Below are 27,335 nucleotides of genomic sequence, written 5' to 3' on the forward strand. Positions count from 1 at the left end.
AGATGATTAGAACTAAACTAGAAAAAAATCCTACTGTTGTATTATACAAGGCACCAGCACAACAGACTATTTAACTTGCTAACGTCTCACCTGCAAAAGGTTCTCTCTTATATTCCAGTTTTCCTTTATTGTCAGTAAAAATACGTTGTCCTTTATTTTTGACCTTACGAGCACCTTGACAAACCTCCTGAAAGCAGGTCATTAAAAAGAGTTATTACAAAATTCTGACATAAAACATCATGCACAGCAATTGTTCAGTAGACTAAACCTAACCTTAGTTCATCTATCTCGCAATTAGTTTGATGACAGGAGAAAACCCGATGCATAGAGTTTTATTGTGCAGCAGTAAAATTTTGGGAATTGGAAAGAGAAGAAATTTAAACTATGTTTTTTGTACACAATTACTCTGTTCTTTGTTTAATATGGTTGAATGACTTGGATAGGAAAATATAAAGACACATTACAAAGACAACTTCAGAAAAAAAACCAAACAAAATCACTTGGTAAACAAAATATTGCTGTTATGACTGAGAACTTTTTGTGCTAGAAGTTTAAACAAGCACTAAGAGGATGTTATACAACTATACTATAATAGTGTTCATTATCTGTAGAAATGGTGAAGGAAAGACAGGTGTCTCTTTCCCTTAAAACCAAGATCTCCTTAAACATCACTTTTCTGCATGGCTTTGAAATGTAGTAAGGTATCTGTTAAACAAAAAAATCCAGAGACTTCATCTTCTTAAGCCACTAGTGTTTAAGGACTGAATGCCAGGAAAGTGACCGCCTTGGCAAGAGCAGCAGTCTGCCTTGCCTTATCACAGAAGCAGAAATCAGATTTGGGAGAACTAAGTAAAGGAAAATCATGGCTTTCAGAATTAAAAGCTACTCAGTGAGCTACAGCAAATTTGGGAAGAACAATAGGAAACCAAAACAACTAGAAGGTTGAAAGGTACAGCTCCTTCGATTGCAACCACATTCAGTACATTACTGGCCATCTGATTCACTTTGCCTATGGAATAGCACTGTTAAGCATAGGCAGAAATTTAACAGTCTTGTTTTGTTCAGACTAATAGAATTTAAAAAGTTACATCTCACTATCAACTAGATATAGCAATAGCCCAATCTACAGTAACATTGAGTTTTAAGCTCAAAATAATTTTTATTTTATTCCATTCCATCTATTTCACTCCATATTATATAGTGTATTTTTGCCACATAAAAAGTGATCAAGGTCAAGCTATCACTTGGTTATGCAGGGATTACTGCATTTCATCATCTTAGTTTCATTTGGGCAAACAGTAATTACACACTTTCCACTCCCCAAAGAATCTGCTTTCAAACATCCAGCTGGTTTTCTCAGAAACACAGCATACAACACATAATGGACATTAAAGTAAGTTAACACATAGTATAGGTTTAAATTCTTTATATACACTGATTTTCACACCTGCAATTGTGCTGCAGTACCCTAAGACTTCACCTACACCAGAAACGTTTATTTCCCCCAGATAGAAAGTTTTTTTTCCATGTTAAACAAAACAGAAAGGTTACCTTTTCCTCATACTTAATTCCATCCCTAATTTGAAAGAGTTACGCGAAAAGTAAAAAAACCTCACTTTTACTAGTTTGGTTTGTGCCACATACTTGTATAAGAAAAACCAAACCTACTGGTTTGTCCTTATGAGCGTCTTCATGATTATTTCCCGTGCTGTCACTGGAGGATGCCACGCTCATTAAGTGCTCATGTGAACCATTGCTACCCAGACTTCCATAGCCACTGGATCCACTGTTGTGTACAGGCTGTTAACAACAATATATGACACACATATATCAGCACACCGGCTTCAAACAAAACTGAAATTGTTACCAGTAATCCCATGTGAAGAAAAAAAGGATTATTTATTTCATTTTTTGGCAAGGACTCCATAGTTGCATGAAATCCTTAAATATCAACTGGAGCTTTAACATACTCCAGTAAGTCTTGTCTGGCAATCATGAGTGTAACTAATTTCCGAGATTGTAGCCAGAAATTCCAGTACAGTAGTAGACATCTAAATAAAACATCACACAAAGATAAATGCCCTTCCTTGAGCAGGATATGAAACGGGTAACATGAAAGTACATGCTGTACCTGCAGTAATAGCCGATATATTTGCTCAGTGATTTCCTGAACACTGGGATGAAGAATTCTATCCTCTGTATAGTTGGGAGCAGCAAAGACATCTTCATTTAAGGGACCCCTGCATAAACCAAACATATCCCAGCTCATTACAAGTGCAAGTACTTCAATCATAGAGAGATCACAGCTTCCATTTACCATATACATATAGTAAAAAGAATCTGATACTTATTCTTTTGCATCTAAACCCTTTGAATCCGATGAAATACGTACCCTCACTCACTTTGAGCATGACTTCCCTCTTCTGAAGCAACTCTGGACAGCATTGACAGAATTTGAAGGATTTCAAATTTCTTTTTAAAGCAGCTGCTACATCACAACCCCCAAATTTAAAAAGGAATTTGTATGTGCGATTCATCCCTTCCCCTCTCCATGAAAATCCCTTATGTCTTTCTTAAGGATCACTATGTAAACCCGAGAGGAGGAAAAATAAAAATAAATTAAATTAAAAAAATCTGAAAGTCCCAACAGTTTATCGACTTACGTCCTAACTTTGTGTCTTCCAATAATAAATGAAACTTTTCGACTCCAAGGGTTGATGAAACTGGACCAGCTAGTGTCCATGGTTATATAGTCTCCATTTCTAGTGCAAAACCTGATTGGTGAATAATCAAAAGGCTGCCCTCCATACTGAAGTACTGTAATGAATGATTCAAAAAGAAATTTCAGATTAATATTTGCACAATTCTATCTAATGATTCAGGATTTTACAATGAATTGCAAAGGAGGAAGACAATATTTGAAAGAGAAAATACCAGATATGTCTATACATTTAGAAATCCTGGGCTACCAGAATAGATAGACCTTCATAATTTACTGGACTACATCAAGAAAAATCACCTTCAGAACACAACAAACTAGAGATGGCTGAGGAAACAGCTTTACATTTTCAAAGTTTATTGCTAGAATGGCTCTTATTTTCTTCTCTATGAAATAGGAAAGACTATAACTTAAAGTATGCAACTTGTATCATTGCATTCTCTAGAAAATTTTCTATATGTATGAATTATTCATTTATGGTCAATTTGCATTAAGAATCAAGTTGTAAAGAATTCAGTATTACTTGCAGAAAAATTCATAGTCGCAATTAATTTTCACCTCCTACTTGCTGAGGCTTTTGTAGTCATTATCATTAAGTTTGAGGAAAAAAATAAATTTCTGCCATAGTAAGAGAGTACATACTTTTTTTGTGAATTGCTAGCATTAAGGGTCTGTCATTTGGGTGAAGGTGCACCAAGACTGGCGTTCCTATTAAGTCCTGAGGTAGGTATCCCAACAGAGGTACTGCCCTGGGGAAAGAAAAACAAAACAAAATAAATAATCAAGTGGACCAAACGTATATTTATCTTGAAAATGTTTCATTTTTAAGTTTTCTTTGCTCTTTTTCCTATAAAGAGAATGAATAATTTTAAGTTTAAATTTGGGGAAACAGCAGTCCCAACTTAATAGCAGTAGTACTGTTTCAACAAGGGAGGCTTTGTTTGTTTGTGGGGCAGTTGTTTGGTTTTTCAGTAATTTTATAAAGCAACGTCAGATCAAATCAAGGAGTCTGCTACAGCAGTTCTGTCTTTTCGATGCTGCCTAGCTCTAGAGGATAAATACTTACACTACTTTTAAAAGAGCATTAATAAAGTTTAATCTTGTAAAACTCTCATGAAGGTGAATAGTACCCCAATCTACAGGCTGCAAGCCAAGGCTAAGGATCACAGGATTACCACAGCTGAACTAGCAACAGCGTAGCTGACTAGGACTCAAGAAAACTTTCTCACAGGCGGGTTAAGAGTTCAACTCATCAAGGAGCTGCAAGGAAGCAAGCTTATTAATTAAAATAGAGAACAAAGCAATGTTACCGAATTCCTGCACATTATCAATGACCACTTCTAATGATGTGAATGACTAATTTATGTGATGAAATAATCTTTATTGATAGCTTAAAGCATTCACATTAAGGAGAAAGAGTCAAAGTTCACAAATGTCAGTTTGCACCTTACCCTGAAAAGCTAACCACCAAAAATATACTTTGGAAAAAAAAAATCCATTAAGTCAATGCTACTCAGTAATGTTCAAGAAGTTGCCAGATGCATCTTGTAAACTCAAAGCACTGTATACCTTTGCCCCAGCCCCATTCACTGACAAAGGCCCAGGAGCAGAAAGATACTCAGGCACCTGAATAGTTTTAATGAAGTGTGCCACAGACACAGGATCTGTGCTGTGCCGGAACTCAAAAGCATCATGGGATAAATGCCTTCAACACTGCATTTCCAATAACCCACTGGAATTAGATCGGTTCCCCAAAACATCAAACATACCCTGCTGGCAAAGAGGCTGAGACATTCAGGGGAAAATAAGGATAGCTACTGATGTCCTGTTATTGAAGCAATTAGTTAAATAACGAGTCTCAAAAGCTTGCGGATGATTTAAAGCAACACCTTTACAAAGCCGAAACTGGCATGAAACTCATACCAAATCAGACCATTTTGACACATTGACATTTAAAAACGCTGCCAAGTTCAAAGCACATCAGAAAAGTTATGCTGCTAGAGGAGTTTAAAATACCAATCAACCCTGAATTACTTCATCAAATAACGAGGCAAAAAGTAGAAAACATTAAGTTTTGTTCCCACTGTTCCTGTTCTTTGCTGCCTGCTTTATAAAAGCCTGGCAAACTCAATATTTGTTTGTGCTGCAACAGAACACCTACCCTAAAAAGGGATCAAATTTTCAACTGTTATTTATTAATCTAGTTAGAAAGAAAGATGCAAATTCAGTCACTTATATGCAAAAAAAAAAAAAAAAAAATCCCCTGCAAGTTTTTATACTAATATGAAGACCACTGGAAGTCAGGAATCTAGAATATAAAACCGATGGAGTAGGGATTGAGCTGGGCTCGCCTATTCCAATGAAGAAGCAGCAAAGGAATGATCCAGGAGCTTCCTATAACTACTGGAAAGAGAAGTTACAAAGATGGAGTTAAGTTTTCTTGGTGGTGCCAGACAATAAAATTATGGCAACAGCCCCAGATTGCAGTCTGGAAAGCTTACGCTGGATATTAGGAAAAAGTTTTTTAACAAAATCGGTAGAGCAACATACGAACAGTTTCCCATACAAATTGTGTAATCTCTGTCCTTGGAGGTTTTCAAGCATAATGGAGACAAGGTTATGCTGACCTAACCAAAACTGGGCAACAGTTTCATTTCAAGCAAAAGCATAGAACAGAGATCTCCAGCAGTCCCTTCCTACCAACATTTCTGTGATCGTATAATGCGGTATTTAAGAACACTTAATTTACTATCTACTAGAGGCAGTACCTCAGCATAATTATGCTTCCTCATAATGAATAACTCAAAATAATTCAGTTTCAGTTAATAAACTCTTTTTATGAATGCAAATGCACATATGGCATAAGAATGGCTGATGAGGATAGACAGCAGTTTTAGTTTGTGTTTTATAGAATGACATTTAAAGTGTCAAAACAACATGAATAAGAAGTCTCTTTATAGTCTTATTGCAAGTTAAATAGCAAACTGTTTTAAACTACTAAGATCACTCCACTGTGAACTATACACAACTCCTTACATCCATCACACACCTCAAGTATCAAACACATTTCAAAGACAAATATATGCAGGAATGATCCATTTAATTTCAGGAAAATATTTATTTTTACTTAACAAATTCTGTGCAGAGATCCACTTCCAGAGTTCGGACAAATACTAATTTTTCCAACTCATGAACACATACCGATTACAAAATTAACTTTATCTTATGCAAGTCAGGCAACAGTTTCAGCATTATATGCTGAACAATTCTCACTCAACAGGTGTTCAGTTGTACATTTTTAAATATTAGGCTCCACTTTCTCTAAGAATCTATTGTTTTGTGTATTCCACCTAACTTTGGAGAGCTTAAGAGTAATAAACTGCATATGCTTACCATATCTTGGTAAACATTTATCTGGCTGCTGATGCTCTCAGAAGTAATTAAAAAACAAATCAAGCACATGATCACAAGAACAGAAATAAATGAAACAAGGTCCTAATATCAGACCAAAACATAATCAACCCTGACTGTGAGTGTTCAAAAATGGTATTTAAGAATAAGTGGTAACACCAGACTAACAGGAAAGAAGCTTTCACAGTAGCCATAGAGAAGGAATTCACCACACTCACTCCAGCCAAGCCCAAGAATTAAGTGCAAAGATCCCCATTCAGTAATCTTGCCATTTCTATTAAGTGACTACTGGAAATAAATGAGCTGAGGGTACATGGAGGAAGGGAAGCTTTACATTGTGCCATTAGCCTATTTGAAAAGATAAAGCCACCCTGCAAAGTTGCATTTGGCTTGGATCATGTGTGGGAATGAGAGGGAGAGAAAAATCCACGAAGAGGAAAGAACTATACTGGACTAAGTAGTTCTTTTGTCTTAAGCTTACTGAAGCTGTTTAGACAGACTGTATAAATCATACCATGGAAAAACAGTTTGTCAGCATTACATTGTCTTCTATCCTGCAGGAACTATTCACACTAAGCCACAATGTCTGCAAAAGTTAGCCAAAAATAGCTGTACCTTAAAGTCCAAACTTATCCTCACTGATTAGCTATTGTCTTCTTCTGCAGTAACTTCCAATAGCTACATTTTGCAACTCTCATTTAATACAAAACATGCATGCTGCAGTAATACTGATGTGCCTGACCTCTCTGTAGACAAATTGTCTCAAAATTCCAATAGTAACTTTACCTTATTGACTCTAGCTTAGCCAAATTTCTCAATAATCTCCTTTTCCCCAACCCCTCGCTCTCTTTTGCTGCAGTTAAATATTTTGTCAAGAACAGCATATTTCTTCAGAAACAAGATTCCCACCCAAAAGATACCACAGAAATCCAAAGTTGTCCATTATGCTGCTACTCTGTCTGCAGACATCTTCCCCATCTAGACCTAGAAAGAAAATTTTAGCATTCTTCAAACGCTTAAAAACAAGAGGAGGGGAGCATCTCAGGCATCAGATGCTACTATTGCAGCCAACTTATTTTTATTTTTTTCTTAGTGAAAACTAAAATCCCCCATTAGAAATCATTATGAAGAAAATATCAAGCACAACAAGGTAAGAGGAAGAGAAATAAAGGGAAAAGATAGCCTGTGTTTTCAACTCAGGAATAAGTAAATTCTCTTGTCAAGTCCTCAAAAACACTACGATATTCCAAAGCACATCCCTGTTCTTAAAAGCTTGTTGAAATTATTGTCTCCTCCTTGGCCGTACGCTCCTAACTCTGAAGGAGTATTTTCCATTCTTTTCACAGACCTCACGTTTCCATCACCTTTCCTTTGAAAGGCCCAGGCAAAAACAAACCAGAAGACTAAAGGAAAGCTTGGTTTACACCTTAGTTCCTGAGCCTCTGTGTATGCCTTATATCATAAGCAGCATATTTGGTCCTAGTCTGAAATAGCAATACTTACCCTAATCAGCTTCCATGATTATCAAAGCAACGTGAAGCTTTCGGCTAGTAGAATTTGAGCAGTTTTTGTATATAGACAACAACAGCAAGAACTATGAAGACTGCAGTTTGAACTGAGAGCACAGAATATCTTTTTTTTTTTAAAAAAAAAGGACACACTTCTAGTTGTATCTGGGCCAGTAGAAAGTAACAGCAGTATATTGCTTGTTATTAATTGGATCAAACTTAAAAAAAGAACTCCAACAACTAAAAATCTCATACAAGTAATGATTGTTAGCACAGGAATTTTCCTGACCATGTGTTTCATTCATTGAATTTATGTCCATATTTGCCCCAGATGGAAGGAAAATGGAAGAACAAGTTGTAAGCAGGCAAATAGTTTTCCACTTAAATGTGTTTTCATGCTTAGTGAAAATCAGAGGACGTACTTTTCTCGAGTTAAACACTCTCCAATAGTCACATAATTTTTTAACCCCACACAGACATCTTAAGTAAATTCTAAAAATACCTGTAAAGATACTGGACGGCTTGCTTATCAGTAAATTGAAAAAGAACATTTTTCTAAGTTACCTTTCATCTACATCCTGGAACAAACAGGTTGGTGTGTGCGTAGTCGTAAAAATTCTTTTGTCAGGAGGAATTCTGGGTGCTAAGAGAAAAATATAAGCAAATTAATGAGTGGAATTTTTTTGCATAGATAACATACCTCAAGTTACATGTTTCTATTAAGTAGTGAGTAAAGTCTAGAAGTCTGTCTAAGAGCATATAGGAAAGCAGCTTGCTAGCTCACAGCCTCTCAGCAAGGGCAGAGAACAGAATCAATTATCTCTCATTTTAATAAAAGTAACTGACAAGTAACTCATATTAGTTGTCTTTCTTAGGCTGAAATTTCCTTGTGCTACACTGCATGAAAATTCCTGTAGCAGAGCACAGAACTGGTTTCCTGAAAGTAAGAACTAACTAGTCTTTGTGCATTCAAAAGATTACCTTCATAACCAGAATGTACTTTTTCTGCAAGCAACACACAGCAAAGCTGGTCCTCTGCTATTTCTGGATCTTGCACTTTGATAAGATAAGGAGTCATCCGAAATGGGTGATAGCAAATCTCATTTTCACGCTCCTTTCCCGCACTAATAATTAAACAGAGTTAATTATTTCAACAGATTCATCTTATGCTAAACAAAGTTTTAATTTGTCTATTGTAATTTTCTCATGACACGAGGAATGCATGATAGCTCCTAAAATAGCACTCAAGAACTTAACTTTCTGAATTGTTTTTTGGGGTTTTTTTTTGGTACAAGAGAAGCTAATTTTGATGGCATCCTTTGCATACCAACTGCAATAAAGAATACGTTGTCCTCTCTACTACCTGAAATAAAAAGATCCACAATTGCTTTAAATGGAAATTTGATGGAAAAATAAAAACCCACCTCCCATGACAGATTCAATAATCTTAATCTGTTGACATTATACCCGTATATAGTTGTATTTTATCAAGCCTGTCATATATCTACTCAGTTAACAAAGACCTTCTTTTACTCAATATTTATTCCAATTTTAAAAGAACGAAGACTCAGAAATTCTTACCTATAATAATAGTTGTTTACTTAGTAAGAATCCAATGCATAGTAAAGAAAATAGCAACCATTTACACAGTGGGAGAAAAAAAAATTTCAGTTGTAATAAGTTTCTAACAGCACAGCTTTATAAAACTAAAGCTTTTGGAACCAATGTTAGTTGGACAAAAAAAAAAATCTACAATAACACTAGCAGTACTTTTACAGTACATCCAATCCAACACTGTGGAGCCGTGCATCGTCTCTATTTTGTTTAAAGTTTACTCATACCTTAGTAATAAATATTTATTTACTCCAGAAGTAATAAAGCAATAGGATCCACAACTTTTGTTTTCCGAAATGCTACCAGAGAGGCAATAAGCAGCAAGAAATGAAATTACACAAGAAAACATGAATAAGTTGCCAGCATTTCCTAAATAAAAGCAACTAAAGGAAGCCAGGGCAGGAAAAGAAGGAAGAAAAGCAAAACCAAAGAACTGCCATCTAGTAACTGCAAAAGAGACTAGTCAAGTTACCCTCATGTATCTTTCTCTATGGGACACTTGAGAAAAATTTAAGATTAGACATCAGCATCTGCTACAGAGATTCTCTCATTCTAGAAGACTGAGCAGAACAGTTCAGTTAACATGAACTGAAGACTTTGCATAGCAGTAGGAGATACTGTATCAGCTTCCTTTATGGTGCAATGGTCAGTATTCACACTGATTAACTTCTAAGATGCAACTTCCTCAAATCACTTTGCAGTTTTCTCTGTTGCTTCTAGGAACTGATAAACTAGAGGACATGCATGTGTTGTGCCTTATGTTCACGTTATGAAAAAGTAAGAAATTTAGATATCATATGGTTCTTAACAAAGTCAAATACTTTTGTAATAATGGTTTCATAATATAATACTAAGCTTTATAATATTGTTGTCTTACCTGATGCGACAGAAAAAAGATTTCTCTTCCATGCAATCCTGGGTGGAAGACTCTGGAAATATTAAACATATTTCATAACAAGTTAAAAATTACTATGAGATTATGATATTTAAAACAAGAATTTATCGTTAAGCAATGAAGGTTGAATTCTTTAAAGTTTATATTCCCTGAAGTTTCCATATGTATTTGCTAAACAATGTTCTTCATAAACAACTAAACCTGAATACCACTCATTCTGAGGCCGGCAGTTGAATCAAAGCTGCTTGCTTATTGAGTCTTCTGCTGAAAACATATCTAAATAGTTCTCCAGTTTGAGCTGTTTACTCTTGCCAGCTTTTCCACTGTATAGTGTTGATCAAAAATGTTTGATTATCTGAGACCTCAAAATTTGATCTTTTTCCTAGGAAGGCACTAGGAAAGATCAAGCAAGATCAAACCCACCTAGCACCAAACCCTGCCTCAAAAAAAAAAAAAAAAAAAAATATATAAATGAAGGTTTCCTCTCACTTTTTAAGTCTATTTCCATCCTTTTCCCAAGAAGCCACAGACACATTTTCAAGGCACACTCTGGTCTTTCACAGTGCACAATACTTTTGGATATTATATTCTATGGCAGCTAATACATGGGTTAGTGTGCATAGTTCCACTCTTGCATTTTTGAGGTCTGAAGCTATACACAAACATAATAAAACTACAGACAATGTTTAAGAAAAAGAGATTTGCAGAACTGAATAATATCTGTAACTAGGATCACATGGTCAGAATTTACCACAGACTCTTTTTTGAGCCAGAGGTTGGAGTAGAGACCTCACAAGGTCCCTTCCAACTTGCTTTACACATGCATTACTTAGTACATATTTATCGCTAAATGTTTTTTTTTTTTCAGATAAAATATGGTTCACACTCTGACCTGACTTAATATACAATTGATTGGAATTTCGACCATTTAGAGCAGACCTTGAATTTCATGTGTTTGGTTAAAACAGTTGGCAGCTATTTCTCAATTCCTAACAGCTGTAGCTATACTAGTAAAACTATCCTCCCACAAACAAATAACAAAGTGCCCTAGGATGTCTGATCCTTCACCCATTAGCATGTCTAACGTCATTTTCCTAAGGCTAAAAGAATAGAGATGTGATTACACTTGGTGAATGGTGAGTGATGGCAGCTCAAGTACATCTTTCTGCATTGTAATCAAGGTGTCCAGTATTCAAATCATAATCATTTTAAAAGGAAGGAGGCAGAACATGATCCCCCTTCTATCTGAAGAAAAGAAGTTTTAAAGAAAAACTGTGGTTGTTTGATTGCTAGTAAAAGAGCAAAGCAAAACCACGATTCAGCATGAATACCTACTTTGTTTTCATTCATCATTTAGATGAAAGTGGTACGAGAATCAATAAACAACTACATTGAGAAGACTTTTAGCCAACAGACAAGTGTATAAAAGCATGTTGTACATCTAGTATCATTCAGAGATGATCTAATAATACATCTGTGTTAAACGCTCAAAGAGTGATGGAGAAGGATAGAAGGATGTTAAAAATCAGTTCAAGTATTTGCATTTGCACGACTGAAAAACGGTCAGAGAAATATCTGCTGTTGAGACTACTCACCAGCTCTATTGCAAATATTCCACGATGGTAATCTGTATGGGGTAGTAGAAGTATAGAACACACTGACATCCTGAGGTGCTAAGAACTCCACAAATTTGGCATTTTTAAAATAACTCCTCTTACAGCGAAGAATAGAAGCAGCTTGATCAGAGATGTACAAAATTTTCCCAGTAATCAAAGAAACAGCTACCGCAAACATATCCTAAAAAAAAAATCTCAAATTATTTAGACAGTTTAAAATACTCTTGAATCAAGTATGTATTTATTAGAAAAACACCTAAGATAAAAAAGCATTAATGAGTTCAAAAAAATTAAGGAAATAGTGTTAAACAATATCTGCTCATGGAGCAACAAAATAAAACTAATCTGTTTATGAAGTAGACACAGACAGTACACTTTTTGAACTACACAATAACACACTAGCATCTTACTGGGTTACAAGGCCTACATATCATTGCTTAAAATTTTATGATGCAGAATGAATTTATGAGTTAAGAACTAAAGAGCTATAAAACCAGCTATAAAACTGCACATTTTCCTTGTGCTTGTTACAGGCATATTTTACATCTACGAAATTGTTTTTTGAAAGGCTGTTTATGTTAGCTTATCCATCCACTGCAAAATGAAAAAAGTGCTCTAAACCATCTGGTAAAATAATAAGTAGACAGGTGAAAAAAAAGTCCCCCACAACCCTACATGCACTCCACTTGTACTGTTTCACATTGTTTTTCTTCTTGACGCATAAGAGCTTCCTGCGTCATACCCTTTAGTGCTCTGCCCACGAACGCTGTACACAAACTTAAGAGCTGTCGTCGCAACGCCGGTTTCACTAACTCAGATGCTTCAGATCAGTTGAACAACATTTATGATGTTTGGCTGAAGTTCTCAGTTGTAGTCTAGACTTCCTGTTTATTTTACCTTGTGGGCAACCTTTTATTCACAGATGCAACAAAACCCACCTACTTCCAACTAGGGAACATCCCCCATCATGCCATTATTTTATTGATTTCAGAACTGCATACATTCAGGCAGAGGCTTCAGAAAAAAAAAAGAAAATAGTGGAAGGTAGTCTGATAAGTTTAGATGCAATTACTTTTTGAAGAATCCATAACATGTCCCTAAACCACTGGAAATGTGGAAAGTAAGTAACAACAACAACAAAAAAATCATTCAGACTATCGTTTTACTGCTGAAAGCTATGTTGATCGTCAGAGCTGTTCTTATCTAGACGGGAAGACACAGTATCACTGGATCACGCACTGACAGGCCTATACCAGTTGCAAAGACTAGACAAACACCACAGAACACAACACAACACACAAATTCCAACACTTTCATCCCTTTTCAGTCACACTAACATGAACTGGTGAAAACATCAAATAATCCCTACTGATAAGGACAGGCTGAAACGAATCACAGTGTACTTTGATTAAAATTTGGAGAGTTATCCTCCAACTTCAGCATTAAGAAATGAAAACTAATGATGTCTCACAGTGCATTATATCACACAGATGTTAAGATACATCACACCATTGTCTCTAAGCATGAAGTACAATTCAGAGGACCAAGAAGTTTAGACTACTTATTTTCCACCTCACAGAAAAAGCAGCTTAGATCAAGGTGTTATTGGCAAAGTTTGCAAAGGCTCAGAGTTTCTACTCAACCCTGGTAAAAGCCAGCTTCTTCAGCTTATTGGTCTAGCTATCAACTCTTACTTTGTAAAAAGAAGGCATGCTTGGGAATTCCAGTTCTAGAAAACATTTTCAATACACACTGTAGACTTGGGTCACCATACTCACCGCATTTTTCATGATGTATTCTGAGGTTATAGTCTCAACTTCTTCCACCGTGTAAGACGACACATTGAGTCCAGCAGGCTGGGATTCATTAATCATCAACAATTGGTAATACTCCTCATTGGCTACATGAAAACATTAAACAACTTGCGTTCAGAATTTAAAATATCATCAATAAACACCCAGTCTGCAAGTGGTAAATGGCCAAAATCTTTTTTGGCATAAGCACAGAACGGACAGTTGGAAAATCTAGGTGGTACTGCAAATTAGTTTTCCTCAGTAGAGTTTCCTCATCAGTAGCCCAAACAAATCTACTCAATATATCCATATGTGTATAATCATATATTTTGGTCTGTTTGACAGCTCAAATAGTATGAAATTGTAAATTGTTTACCAATTAATTTTCTAACTCAACAAAATACCAATGATGTATCAAGCATCTGGAGAGCTGCTTTAACTCCCAAAGGAACACAAGCTAACAGAGCCAACAAATGGGAACACTATGAAAACATCTGTTTAAAGAGGTTTTCAAACATAATAAACTTAGCTTTTACACAACCACATTTAAATTCCTATTCTAAAAGTTTAATTTTACCCAGGTTGGCATTATCTAGATAGTATCATACTTGATTACCTTTAACTTGTTTAATGCTTTTAAGGGCATATTTCAACGTTGTTAGGACACTAGATTTGCCTTTAATTCTCTTTTCAGAAGGAAGGTGAGCTTTCAGCTCTTGTAATGTTTTCAGCAATTCCTTTTGTGTTTTGGCTTTAGTGGACTGCTCACTACTGTAAGATTAAAGACAAAAAATAGAATGTCATTTGAATGCCTGAAGTGACACACCATCCTCATAGAAGCCCAAATATACTCTGACACTTGTTACGTATCTAAATTTGTACAGCTAGCCACATTAACTTTTCCAGTACTTAGTATCAACATTCAGATCTTACAATAATTCTTAAATTAGCTAGAATCATTTAAAATAAAATATTTACCACCACTTTAAGTCTTATTGTAAAATGCACTATATATGTGCAACAGTACATATACCCAAGCAACAGAGAACATTTTTTTTTTTTTTGCCACAGTCTCCCTCCTCCCTTTTTAGTGGTATTTTCCTTAGTTCCTTTCAAATTCAAACTCATAGAAATGTTCATGGACTTCAAAGGAGAGAAGCAGGAGGTCCATTCAAGTCGTCACCTCCTGTTCGAGCAGGTTCTCATAAGAAAGGTCCCTGAAAAGGGAATGGCAGTGGGAGAGCATCAAGTTAACAAAACAAATGGAGAAATCCTTGGAACAACGTATCCCAGTTAAGCATGGCAATACATTATATAAGATAAGGAAACTTGACTAAATATGTAGAGTAAAGAATCAGAGGAGGCTGGAGACAAATTGTATTCACATTTCTCAGGTGCACATTCAGAAGTGCTGTCTCAATGTAGACGGTCAAACTACAAAGATTATCAGTGCCAATGTCAGAAAATTATTGTCTTCCTTTGCAGTTCCTGATCTCTCTCCCCATTATTAAGAGGTGCTGACAAAATCAAAAAGGAAGAGAAAAGGAGGTAAGGGAAGGGAGGGGGAGGATGACAAAGATGGGTCACAGGTGGGTTGGAAGCAGCTGAAATGAAAAATCATCTTGTCTTTCTCATTGGAGTAGATTTTAAAAGCTAATCAGTAACAACAATCAAGAGGATTCTAGAGCTTTTCTTAAGCCTTCCTGAACATAAATTCTTTCCCACTAAAAGGAAGGTCTTCTCTTACCACCTGATTGTCATGGCTGGTAGTCTCTAAGAAGTTACCCTAAGAACCACTGTAGAAACAATAGTCTTAGCAACTGCCTGCCTGAAGTGCTCAATAAAGTGGTTTCAGCTTCCAGGTAGTTCTCAAAAGGATTTCTGAACATTTTTCTGGGAAGTTTGAAAAGTTCTTCAGGCAGATCAATCCTCTGACAAGCATCAGGTGTATTTCACCAAAAATGCTTGGAAAGTGACAAGGCTAGCTTCTCCTAGAGAATACACATTGTTCTTGCTTAAATCACAACGTACTATGAGAAACACAGCATTCACTTCATCAGTGGTCATTTTGTACTGAGAAATAATGGCAAGGGATAACACAAAAGAGCATAGTACTCCCTTGGGAAACATTATGTTCATGCTGTATATTAAAATCACATCCACAACGTGGCTTGACAGTTTGGACTGATGCAATCAAACAGGGCCTTGTTAACAGAAGAACCCTCTATGCTGGCAGTAGGGAAGAAGAGAGAGGGAAAAGATTATGAAGTAACTGAGCATACTGCTGGTTTTGTACTCTCTGAGCATGCCCCATGAGTGTGGCCAGACTTTTGCAAGAAAAGAAACCTTTCCAAATTAGCCTGCAACAGCAGCAAATATAGAAGACTGGCCTCCTTGGAAAGTAAGTTATAAAACTCGCAAATGTTTTTCCAAAGATCAGTAGCATCAGGCACAGTAGCCAACCACAGGGAAGTCATGACTTGCAGAGGACGGAATAAGCAAGTTCTATAAAGGTAGGAGCTTTCCATTTTGCTTTATGTGGACAGTGATCTGAAAAGGTACCTACAGATATTAAAGTAGCTGGTGAGTGCTGATACTGAATCCAAAGCCCAGTAGTCCTTGAACTGAAGACTAAACCTATAGCTTATCAGCCTATTTTAGTCTTCTCTTTAAAAAACATTCTCTAGATATCCTTAGCCTCCCATTCCCAAAAGATGACAAGAGTCTGCTTTGTGACCCTCTCACACTGTCTGACAGCCAGGGAAAACACTGTACCATTTGGATTCCTATTTATTTCCGAGCAGAGAGCTATTAATGAAATTTAAAATAAAGAGGTATCAGAAAAACTATAACAAGTAATATCAAAAAATCTTGTAGTGAAGAAAACTGAATCAATGAGAAAAGAAGATTAAGAAACGCCTTTGGTTCACTCTGTCTTTCATACTAAGCAACATGAACTCCAGAACACAATTTCCAATTGAAAAGAGAGCATGGAACAAGATCTCCAGGTGCCTGCAAGGCAGACACAGAAAATAACTTCATCGAGTATGAAATGGTGCAAAAGGGTCATTTTCATTTACCACTTCTCTAGGAACTGCATCAGGTAGAAACACTTTCAGGCAGTTACATGTAGATAGGGGTCTTAACATCAGTATGCTACAGCTAGATATCCCTGATCTGCTCAGGATCAGGTTTTGGTCTCCTGATCAGAAGCTGACTTAAAAAACCCAGCAAAGAAAGTAGGGCACTCTGAAGTGTCCAGATTGGAGCCTTCAATGCCACCAGGTTTCTCAAGGCTATCAGAGTCAGAAGCAGAGTTCACATAGGGGGATTCCTGCAGCTGATGTTGGTTTATCCTTACAGACTTGAGGCTTGAATCCTGGCGAATGGAACACAGGAGAGGCAGATGATATGACTGCTCTACATCAGAACGCATCCAACTCAACAGGTGAATTCTGATGTTAAAATACTATTAGGTTGTCCCCAGGCAAGGGCTTCAGACTAAATTCTGAAGAGCAGAAAATTTAAAGAAAAGCTTCAAAACAACCACTAGAGCTGAAGCAATATTCAAAGTGAACCACAAAAATGAAACTACAGAGTTAAGCTACCAAATCAAAACAAAGTAAGATGACTTGAAAGGTTATCACACAACTTGCATAGAACAGCAACAAAAAGCTCTAATTCAATCAAGTGGTTAATAGGACATGCTACTGATTATGGACAGGAAGAGAATCAAAGATAGGATTTCTTGTGTACTCCTCCAGGTTTAGCCAAAACAAAACAAAAAACCCAAAACATGCTACTATTTAGTATTCAGCATGCCATACATGCAAATGACTGAAAATATATGCACATTAATTTACCTGCATCCACTGCTAGACTGATTGTGTTCAGAGTTTGCAATCATCAGACTAAACGCATTTGAGCTTGAACTAGAATAAGGAAACACAGAAAGAGATTAGTATTAGTAAGCTTAAACAACTTTTAGTTAATTTTAGCTTTAAATTTTCCTATTAATGACTGGCTATCTAGAAGAAAAACAACTTTAAAAGCTTGTGCCTAGTACAACAAATGGAAGCTATAGCTGTTACACATTGTCTACGAAGGTTCTTCTTACTGTAGCTTTGCTCCGTACACTAAGCCATTATTTAAAAGAGGAAAACAGCACAGTTGCATCCTTACACATAAGAATAGACTGACATTTTTTGATATACAATTATGGAAGTTGGTTTACAAGAAAATATATAAGTAAGGCAAATTAAACACACAATGATGAAAAGAAAGGTTCAAATGAAGCTCGTCCTGTGAAACATTAGAGACTTTCTCTTTATGAATTATAATACATTACACAATTTACATCATATGAGAGTACATGTTAACTGGAACACTCAGCTTCAACCTGAAGATACACTTTATACCGTAGTTATTATACAGAAGTTACATTCAAATGGAAAAAGCCTTTAGTGACAAAAATAAAAGTGAAATTTATTAAATATTAGCTACTACCTTTTATGACAGTCTGAAGATTCCATGAGCATTGCTGAATCTTTCCCATTTTCATCAGATTCATGGCCATGAGAATCATGTCCGCTTGAGTAGTTTTCATTTGTGTCATTCCCACTGAAGTCATTTCCACTAGATCCACTGCTCATTTCAATATCTTCCTGAAGAACTTCATGAGAGTGTTCAGGCTTTGTCTGGATTTCTGAATCTTCAGCAATCATCTGGCTATGGTTATTCGGAAGTCCAGAATAATCACTCATTTTCTGTTGCTCTTTTAAAGAGAACGACGAAGAAATGTTTCCACTGATTCCAGGTTGCTGCTCAGGGTTCTGCTCCTCAGTGCTAGAGTAGAACCCCCTGAACTTGATAGAGTCCATGGGACACTCATTAGAAACACTGCCAAGATGAAGAGCAAATCAAGCCATGTTCAGAATTTTCTCTCTGTACAAATTCTGTTTGGAAGTACAGACCAACAAATCTGAGGAAGGAAAGGAAGAAAAAAAATTATTTTCTTGTTTGCCTTTGCTGACAAACTGGAATTTTCACTGACTGATGAAATTAAAAGTGATATGTGAAATCCATTGATAATATACTCAGCATCTGAACAGTGAAAAGTAAGTTAAATATAATTGCAAACCTAACAAAGTTTTACTGTGGAAAAAGTATTTATTTTTTAGTACAAACCCACACAAATAAAGAAAAGAGGAATAAACATGAAGAACTCCTTAAAAGTTTAAATATTCACTTGTTTTCTGTTCTCCCACTTAATACTTGACAACTTTCCTGCCTGGATTTGGACAATAACCATTAATATTTTCAGTGAAACCTTTCCTCTGGCTTCCAGTTTACTTTGATAAAAAGATTCCATTCAGGCATCAGACGATTCCTTACTTGGTTTGGAGGTTGCTTGGGGTTGTTTTGGTTGTGTGGGGTTTTTTTTTTAAATATAGTGTCTTGGTTTTTTTTCTTTTAAGATCAGCTCTGCCATTTTGACCAATTCTTCATTTCTTTCTTTGTACAAGAGCCACGTAGGTAGGTAGACTGAACATACAGTAAGAACAGGGAAACTAAGTACATCTATTTATCAATAACAAAAATTCTAAGACACAAATAAGCCTGAGAATAATTTTATCTACTAATTACAACTAATTCAGGGGGGGAAAAAAAATAAAAAGTCTGCATAATTTAGAAAAGTAGTCTTAACACAAAAAAAACCCTGCTTTTAATGCAAATTCTAATGCAACAGTCACAAAATCAGAGTGTACACAGAAGTGAATTAAGAGCAGGCTAATATTGAAGAGTCATGGCAGGAGAAGTACTAGAGAGCAGTTCAACTTTATGAATAAAATAAAGATATTTAATCTGACTCATTTCCTTGTCTATTTCAGCAACCCACAGAGACAATGCTGCAAAACCATGAACTAAGATCCTCTGAACAACATAATTCATCATCAGGAAAAGAAAAAGGTTGTTTTTAAAACAACAGAACCATGTTTGTTCCTTCCTCTTTGTTCCTCTAAAATATTCAAGATTATAATTGTTGACTAATAAACTTCTGACTGGAATAACAAAGTCAATGAAAAAATCTGCAACTAAGTTTTGCTAATACTAACTGCAGCAGCTGCCTTTTAAACACAAATAAATACATATCTATAGTTTTATTTTTAGAAATCCTGTAACAGAAAACATTAACTTCATATTAATTTAAAACACACTATGATTCAACTCCCCTTCCCCCAAAAAAACATTGAAACTATTTTCTTACCCTCCTAATTGCTGTTTTTCCAGACATTTTAAATTTATTTTGAGTTTTTCAGAAGAAAATACTACTCGTCTCCTCGCTTGGCCAAAGTAATATGCAAGATATCTGTTTTCATTTGAAAGAGGAAGTGTAGTTTAAGAACATTCATTTAGGCTATCGGTAATGGTATACAAATATAAATAAATATATTTTTTTTCTTTACAAGATGATTCACTAGTAATTCATTATAGATAATAATAAAAAAACACTTTGGGTAGAGTAAAATATACCAACATTTCACTTCTGCATGTTTTCACTTCAAGTATTCTAATCCAGACTAAGCAGACATCCTGTTAAGCTGTTGTATTAAACAGTAGTACACAGGCAGCAAATGACACTTCAGTAGCTCAAACAGTTTCTTCTGGACTAAGAAAGCCACTTCTGTCTTAAAAATTACACAACTGGAACATGCAATAAAAGAATATTTACTTTTAGATGAAACTCTAGTATTATTTCACAACGGCACATACCCTGGTGGCCAATGATTAACTAGACCAGGCAGTTCACCTCTGATTTTATCTCTGGTAGACAGAGCTTACTCTTTCACTTGCCTTACTTAGCTAGACATTTTAATGAAGTTCTGGCCCTGTATATAGTCCACGCTTGCCACACGTGCTCCTGAGTCTGACTGGTTAGTGGTACCCACACTCCCATCTGCAGTATCATGGCCCGCGCTTAACGTCGCAGGGCTAGCCGTGACTCATCTTCTCTGAGAGTGACTGAGAACGTCAAAGGGCTCAGCAGAGGGAATACAAAAGGTGGCACTGGGAACACCTATGTGGACAGCACGAGACAAACCTCCTGTTACTGTAAAGGTAAGAGGCATTTTTGTAAGTGTGTTAGTCCACGCTCACCTAGGAGATGCTCTTACCACTACCTCAAGTATTGCAGAAATAAGAGCATTTGTCCGGTTAAATAACTGAACCTACTCTCAAGAAGCCATTTCTCATGTGTCATCTGTACTATTATTTCTCAGAGGGCACTAAGGTTGTAAAGTTCCACAGAGGATTCAGTGAGTAAAGGTACTCCAGCAAACTACTCCGTTAGCAACAGGATGGCTTTTTACCTTCTCTGTGGAGGTTAAGGGTAACCCAGGAGATCATCCACAGCATTTTGTCCACTTAATGAACGCCTTGTACACATCAAAATTATATATGTATATAAATATATATATAAAATTATATATATGCATAAAAAACTCCATAGTGATTAAAATGAAGCTTTTGGAAAAAAAGATGCCACAGCATCTTTTGAAAAGGAGGTCTGACATGTAGGTATTCAAGGTGAAATCTAACATTCCTCATACTATATTCTGTGCCCAAGGTAGGAGTTTGTCTGTTTTTCTGACCAAATGCTACTTAGAAAGAGCTTCAGATACAAGAGAACAAGCATACTGCCATAACTGAAACAACACTATCTGCTAGTAAACTGTTACATGATTTCTTTAGAGGCAGGGAAAAAAGGTCTCAAAAAAACCCAAACAACTTTGGGCTGCTATACTTAAATCACTTCAAGAAAACTATATAAATCACTATCAACAGGTTCATAAGCATGAACTGCCAGAAGACAGACTCTTAGCATAGCCCTAAACTCTCTACAGATAATTAGCCCAATACAACAGTAACATGTGTCAGGAAAATTGTGCTATTTATGAGAAAAGCAATGATTGTACCACAGCTTTCCTACTCTGAATGCAAACATCATGTATTTCGTTCTTCAAACGTGAGAAACTTCTGAATTCTAAAGCCAAACAGTATTACGTATGCCATAGTATTTTCAGCCTCAAGAGTTGTCTGCAGATATTTTTTTTTTAACATTTCCTTGGGAAATTATTTCCCAAAAGTCTCTTATGTAATCTTTGGAAGTTTAAGAGTCAGTGAAACTGTGCCATAGCTAGCATGTAGTGTTACAGTTTGAAATTCTGAGCTGTTAAACCACTGATGAGTAATTTTTTCCACCTACAACTATCACCTACTGTCTCATCTCCTCTATTCTTTCCCTGACACCTAGGCTAGCTTCTGCCAGGTATTTGTAGCAAACTTCAATAGTGCTCCCTTAGGTGGGACAGAGTCATTCCCAAAATACATATATAAACTATCCAAAAAGTTCTGAGAAATTTCCTGTGCCGCCTTGAACAAAAGTTGAGTAATTCAATGACAGTCAAGATTTCAGGGGTTTTAAAATTATTTTTATTTGAAGCAATGAGTTCAAATGAAGAGAATCACCAACAGAAAAGAAATAGGTACTGGCCTATAGGGGACAGCATGTGAATTCTCTTCCTCTTGATACCTGGCAGAAACTTGTGTCAGGAAACGCTTAAGTTGTGTTACTTCTGTCTCTAACTAGCAACATGCCAGAGCTTCTGCAACTTTGCCCACAGTATCTATTCAGCTCTTACATAACTACATTACAGTGACAACAATTTGGAGACAAAGGACAACGGTGCCAGAAACAAAAATGAGTATCCCAGTAATGGAGAAGATACAAGTTTGACTTTTTTGAAGGTATATCTTGAGAAAAATTGGCTCAACTCCTTGAGGTGGAATGGTGGTGTTAGGCAGGACTGGAAGATTAACGTCACTGAAAGTCAGTCTTGCATAAAATTTCTTCTGTTTCAAAATCTCAAAAGCCTCAGTGCCAGAGATACATACCAAAGTAAGGTATACAGGAAGAACAAATAGGAAGGAATAAGAAAAACATTATGATAGACTTCCAAGAGCTTCTGGGGAAGGAAGGAAGAAGTGTTTCTAAAACAACAGTTTATATAATAAATAAAATGGCCAAGATCCCTCAAAGCAGCAATGTTAATATACGTTGTAAATTTGAGGAGATTTTTCTACAAAGAGATTGGAATAACTGGGGGTGGGAAAAAACACCACAGACTGGCAATTACCCTTCACCGTGCTCTGTGCCTGTGATTTTAGATGAAAACTGATGCATCTGGCTAGACGTTACTCTCAGACAGAGGAAGACCTTAAGTGGAACATGTGCATGCATACGCAAGCACCATGCAAATGCTTCAGGAGCACAGAGGGTCAGTCATCCCAGAGAGATTAATTAACGTGTAAACTAATCTCAGTCAAAATGCCGTAATGAATTGCACATATTCATCCCACTTCAATGCTTGAATAAATTCCCAATCCATAACCAAACAAGAATGGAAAGGTAAAAGTTAGCATGCTTTCCCAGTCTGAGATTTTCTCCTGTTACCACAGTTGGAGGAAGATAATTGCGTCTCATGCCAAGTCCAGTAAGCAAGCGCAGACTTTCACGTAGAAACAGAGGAAGATTTCTTCTAGGTTTGATCTTGAGAGAAGTACTTTAAGCTATTTTTTTTTCTTTATTTTCTGCTCCATCTTTCTAAACTTTTAAGGGAGGTTGTCTATTTTGACTCTAAATAAAAGCTTCTTTTTGAGCTTAAATTGGCACCAGTTAAACTCAATTTCAAGGCAACCAGCTCACAAAAACCATTCTACTCTTCTAGACAGAGCAAACCTCCCAAAATCATTCTGGCAAAGAACAGAACTCCTTAATATCCTGATGCAGTATATGAAAAAGGCAACATAATTGCACTGGTTATCCTTAGCTACAGTAGCTCCTTTATCCTGCGGTACGACAGTGGAAACAGCCTGAACTTGAGTGTCTCCAGAAAAACACACCAAAATACATTGGGATAAACACTTGAAGAAATAATGGGTTTATGCTTTTGAAAAACCCTCAAGAAGGACTGTAGAACACCGAGGAGGCAAATTTCTTTTGAAACTATGGTATTTAAACTCAAAAATCTTGTTTCAGCAGAGATCTGGTTACATTTAGAGAAAATATTTTTCCAGATTTCACACAAAAAATATCATAACAAGTACTGGCATTTAAAGAACGAAAAACTAAAACTCCAGAGTCAAAATTATCTAATTCAAGAACTGAGTACGAGCAGAACATTTGCAGAATCGAGTATAAATTTGCAACTAACATGAATTTAACAATATTCCCAAATGAAGCAAGAGACACACCACAGTTTATGACTATACTTTAGACATCTGAATATTTGGGGACTCTCAACTGTACTAGCACCAATAGGAGACACTCCTAATGGTCAAGTTTAAATTTTACTGAAGATCTTATCAACAAGAAGAATTTCTGCATGTCTTCTGGATAACTGCCTTGCGAAACAGTAAAAGTTTTCTCATTTGTATGACAAATAACTAGCAGGGGTTTAATCATATCATGCAATTTTAAAGAAAATTGAAAATTAACATCTACAATGAATGCATCCTCCCTGTGCAATTAGACAATGATTAAATGCTTGGTAGTAGCAAAACGTTAGGAAAAAATGTTGAAAAACAAACACTACAAGAAGTGACTCGTCTAACCGTACAACTTCATCAGCAATAACACTGAGATCTTCACTTTTTTATGGCAAGAGACAGAAAAATTAACAGAATACCTTCACTAGGACACTTTCTAGGAAGGTGAAAAAAAGAGAAAGAGATGGCAATATTCTCAGACTTCACTATAAGAAAATATAATGAAAGACGCTTAACGATTTCCTGCAATACTTTTTGAAGAAAAATGAAACTTTCTTTTTTAATAGATTCCTCATCTCACTGCAAGTCATCGTAAAGAAGTTTTGTTCTTTTTCTGAAGGAGTGAGGCATAAGTCAATTTTCTACTCATGTTAATAAAGTTATCAACATCTAGAATATCACAAGTGCTTCCATAAAACCTGAATTCCACAGCATTATTTCACAATTTGTTGATAAGGATTCATCTTTCAGTTCAAGAGAATCTTGAACACAGGATTGTTATTTAAGCAAAAGTTAGTAATATCTTTATAAAGGTGATTCTAATTAACCACTGCTTACAGCTGCCACTTCACAACAGAGGATCTGATCAAGACATAGCCTTGGTCCAGAGCCCTCCAAATGTCATTCTGAATTTATAGCAGCATCTATACAGGAAGAGGTCAGCATAAGCACCAGGCCAGGGCCCTTGCATCCATAGTAAGGATGCTTCCAACCAGATTGTTTCCTCAGTGAAGAAACTCAAACTTGATTTTAAGAATAAGTACAGTTTTAGGCTAAAAACATTTCGGCTTCGAATAACATTAACTCCCAGCTTATAACAAAAAAATAGCTCTGAATGAGTGTATATATGACTGAAATTACAGTTCTAAGATAAAACAAACACGGAACAATGTATTTTCTGCATAAGCTCTAGGCAGGTGGGAGGGAAAGCATCTTTCTACTAACATGAATCATAACAATTATGCATGTTTCTTACCTGTTTTTTCTATGAAAAGTTGGTAAAAGTGTTTATCAAGCTCCCTCACAGCTAGCATCAAAAGCATGAAGTGCCTAGGTCCAGAGTCTCCCACATGCATTTAATTCTTGTCTCATCCTCTTCTACTGGAAATCTTTGACCATTACAGAGTCCGGACACCTCTATAACTATAAAATATAAAAGAAATACCTGGGCCCCCCAACAGTGTCCTCTTCAAACAGATACCAGAGAGATGCTCACAGTTATGCCATGCCTATGCAGATAAATGTTGGTTAAACATGAAACTGTCATCCAGCAGAGGAATCAGATACAAATTTGCATTTTAAACATTTTTGGTCTAAAATAAGGTCTTACAGCATTTTAAAATAACAGAATCTTCTACAGTAGTTGAAATAACCCTTCCGATTCACCATCGGTATGGTATCACACTATGTACATACACAGTATGTACATTGTCTGCATGGGCTGACACAGCCACCAAGAATGAAGAGTCAACCTCTCCAGCAGATAATAGAGCAAAACGCCTGATGCAGTCAGCAGGAGCTCCAAGTGCTTAAGAAGTATGGGTAAATACCTTTTTAACACCTGATCTAAACTGATCTGCATTGCTGTAGGCTTGGTATGAGCGTTAAAGAGTTTACTAGGCAGTCAGAAAACTTCAGTTCACAGAATCACAGAATGGTTGAGGTAGAAAGGGACCTCTGCAGGTCATCTTGTCCAACTCCCTGTTCAGACAAAGTCACCTAGAGCAGGCTGCCCAGGACCACCTCCAGATGACTTTTGAGTATCTCCAAGGATGGAGATTCCACAGCCTTTCTGGGCAATCTGTTCCAGAGCTCACTCACTGTCACAATAAAAAAAAGTTTCCTTACATTCAGAAGCCTGTACTAACAAAGTCCATCAACACTACTATTCTTCCTAATGAAAAGAGTTTCCCACAAAAGACACCGGGAATTTTGGCAGGAAGAAGAAAATCTGAAAGCTCTTCTATTAAATCTAGGAAACTAAGTCTGCTGGAACATGCCATTGCCATTAACACCAAGAAACAGTAGAATAAAAATCACAAGTTCAGAAGATCATCATTTGTGTGGCAATTACATCACTTTAAGTGCTTCATTTGAATATGCAGAAGGAATGTTTCGAACAAAAGTTTGGAACAGTGTTCGAATCCCAAGCTAACCATTTTGGAAGACAGCCCATGTTAACATGCCTTAATTTAAGAAGCTGCGTGTCTACCAACTGTTAAAAGTACATTTGTGTTGGCCAGACTTAAGGAAGAATTTATTCACAACATTCCATTCTGCATAATGTCACAAGGCCGATACAAGTTCTACAAGTCTCAGATTATAATACAAATCTGTGTACCTTGGTTCTTTGTTTTGCCTCTGTCTATCGTAAATTGATAAAACAGGATTAAATTATAAGCTCTCTATCTCTGACCACAAGAAGTGTTAGAAATTGCCATATCTGGAGCTACTTGTAAATTTTGCAATTTTTAGCTTGGACACTGAAAGTGTGGAATGTCTTTCAGCACTACTTAAATCCTGGTTTAAAGACAGTTCTTCCAATTTCCTCACACTAACTCATCTCCCTGTAATTTGTATTTCCTTAATTAAGTTTCTACCTTCACTAACCAAGTTCTACAATAAATTAGCTGCACGGTCTTGCCTGTCTATTTATGAAGTGACAAAGCACTTCTCTGGTTTGACGACCTCCATCCTGACATTTTCATAGATAAAAGAGGTTTAACAAAGTCTACGTTTGAAGAGGATATTCACAGCAGCAGTATGCACCATTTTAATTGGGTATCATATTGGCTTCATCTACTTAATGCATTTAGGAACACATCAAGAAAATGAGTCCTTGTAAACTACTTAAAATTCTCACGGTAAGCCTTTCTACAATTTAACTGAAAGCTAAGACACATCTATGCCAAAAGGATTTTTATCTGAACTAAATACAAGTCATCCAAACTGAGCGTTTTATCGGTCCGAGCAGAAAGAGGCAGTTAAATCTGATATTCTGGTTTTCTATTATTTATCAGAGGAAGTGTACGAGTGACTGAGTATGCCCAAGTCCCAAAGAACTAAAAGAGTTCATTCATGTATGGCATCTCAAGAAGGTCTTTTCCACAGAAGTCTAATCTGATCAGTATAAAAAGAATATAGAACTTATGACAACTTTTCCTTTGATAT

At 36.3% G+C, this 27,335-nt stretch overlaps 1 protein-coding gene across 2 annotated transcripts in view; it reads right to left on the minus strand.

The window, feature by feature from the left end:
* PER2 (period circadian regulator 2) overlaps positions 1–27,335 on the minus strand; it is a 50,936-nt gene that overhangs the window by 14,209 nt on the left and 9,392 nt on the right. For both annotated transcript variants that reach the window (XM_086618050.1, XM_086618049.1), the window contains exons 4-18: positions 25,141–25,984; positions 19,825–19,926; positions 18,063–18,537; positions 17,420–17,488; positions 14,173–14,327; positions 13,542–13,663; positions 11,743–11,944; positions 10,130–10,181; positions 8,620–8,762; positions 8,203–8,281; positions 3,362–3,468; positions 2,664–2,817; positions 2,132–2,240; positions 1,669–1,800; positions 91–187 (exon numbers count right to left, since the gene is read on the minus strand). In XM_086618050.1, coding sequence (XP_086474176.1) covers positions 91–187; positions 1,669–1,800; positions 2,132–2,240; positions 2,664–2,817; positions 3,362–3,468; positions 8,203–8,281; positions 8,620–8,762; positions 10,130–10,181; positions 11,743–11,944; positions 13,542–13,663; positions 14,173–14,327; positions 17,420–17,488; positions 18,063–18,436 — 1,795 coding nt within the window. In that variant the 5' untranslated portion in view covers positions 18,437–18,537; positions 19,825–19,926; positions 25,141–25,984. The remainder of the gene's footprint in view (positions 1–90; positions 188–1,668; positions 1,801–2,131; positions 2,241–2,663; positions 2,818–3,361; positions 3,469–8,202; positions 8,282–8,619; positions 8,763–10,129; positions 10,182–11,742; positions 11,945–13,541; positions 13,664–14,172; positions 14,328–17,419; positions 17,489–18,062; positions 18,538–19,824; positions 19,927–25,140; positions 25,985–27,335) is intronic.

This window comes from Tauraco erythrolophus, chromosome 11 (assembly GCF_009769465.1).
Source record: "Tauraco erythrolophus isolate bTauEry1 chromosome 11, bTauEry1.pri, whole genome shotgun sequence".
Taxonomy (NCBI): Eukaryota; Metazoa; Chordata; class Aves; order Musophagiformes; family Musophagidae; genus Tauraco; species Tauraco erythrolophus.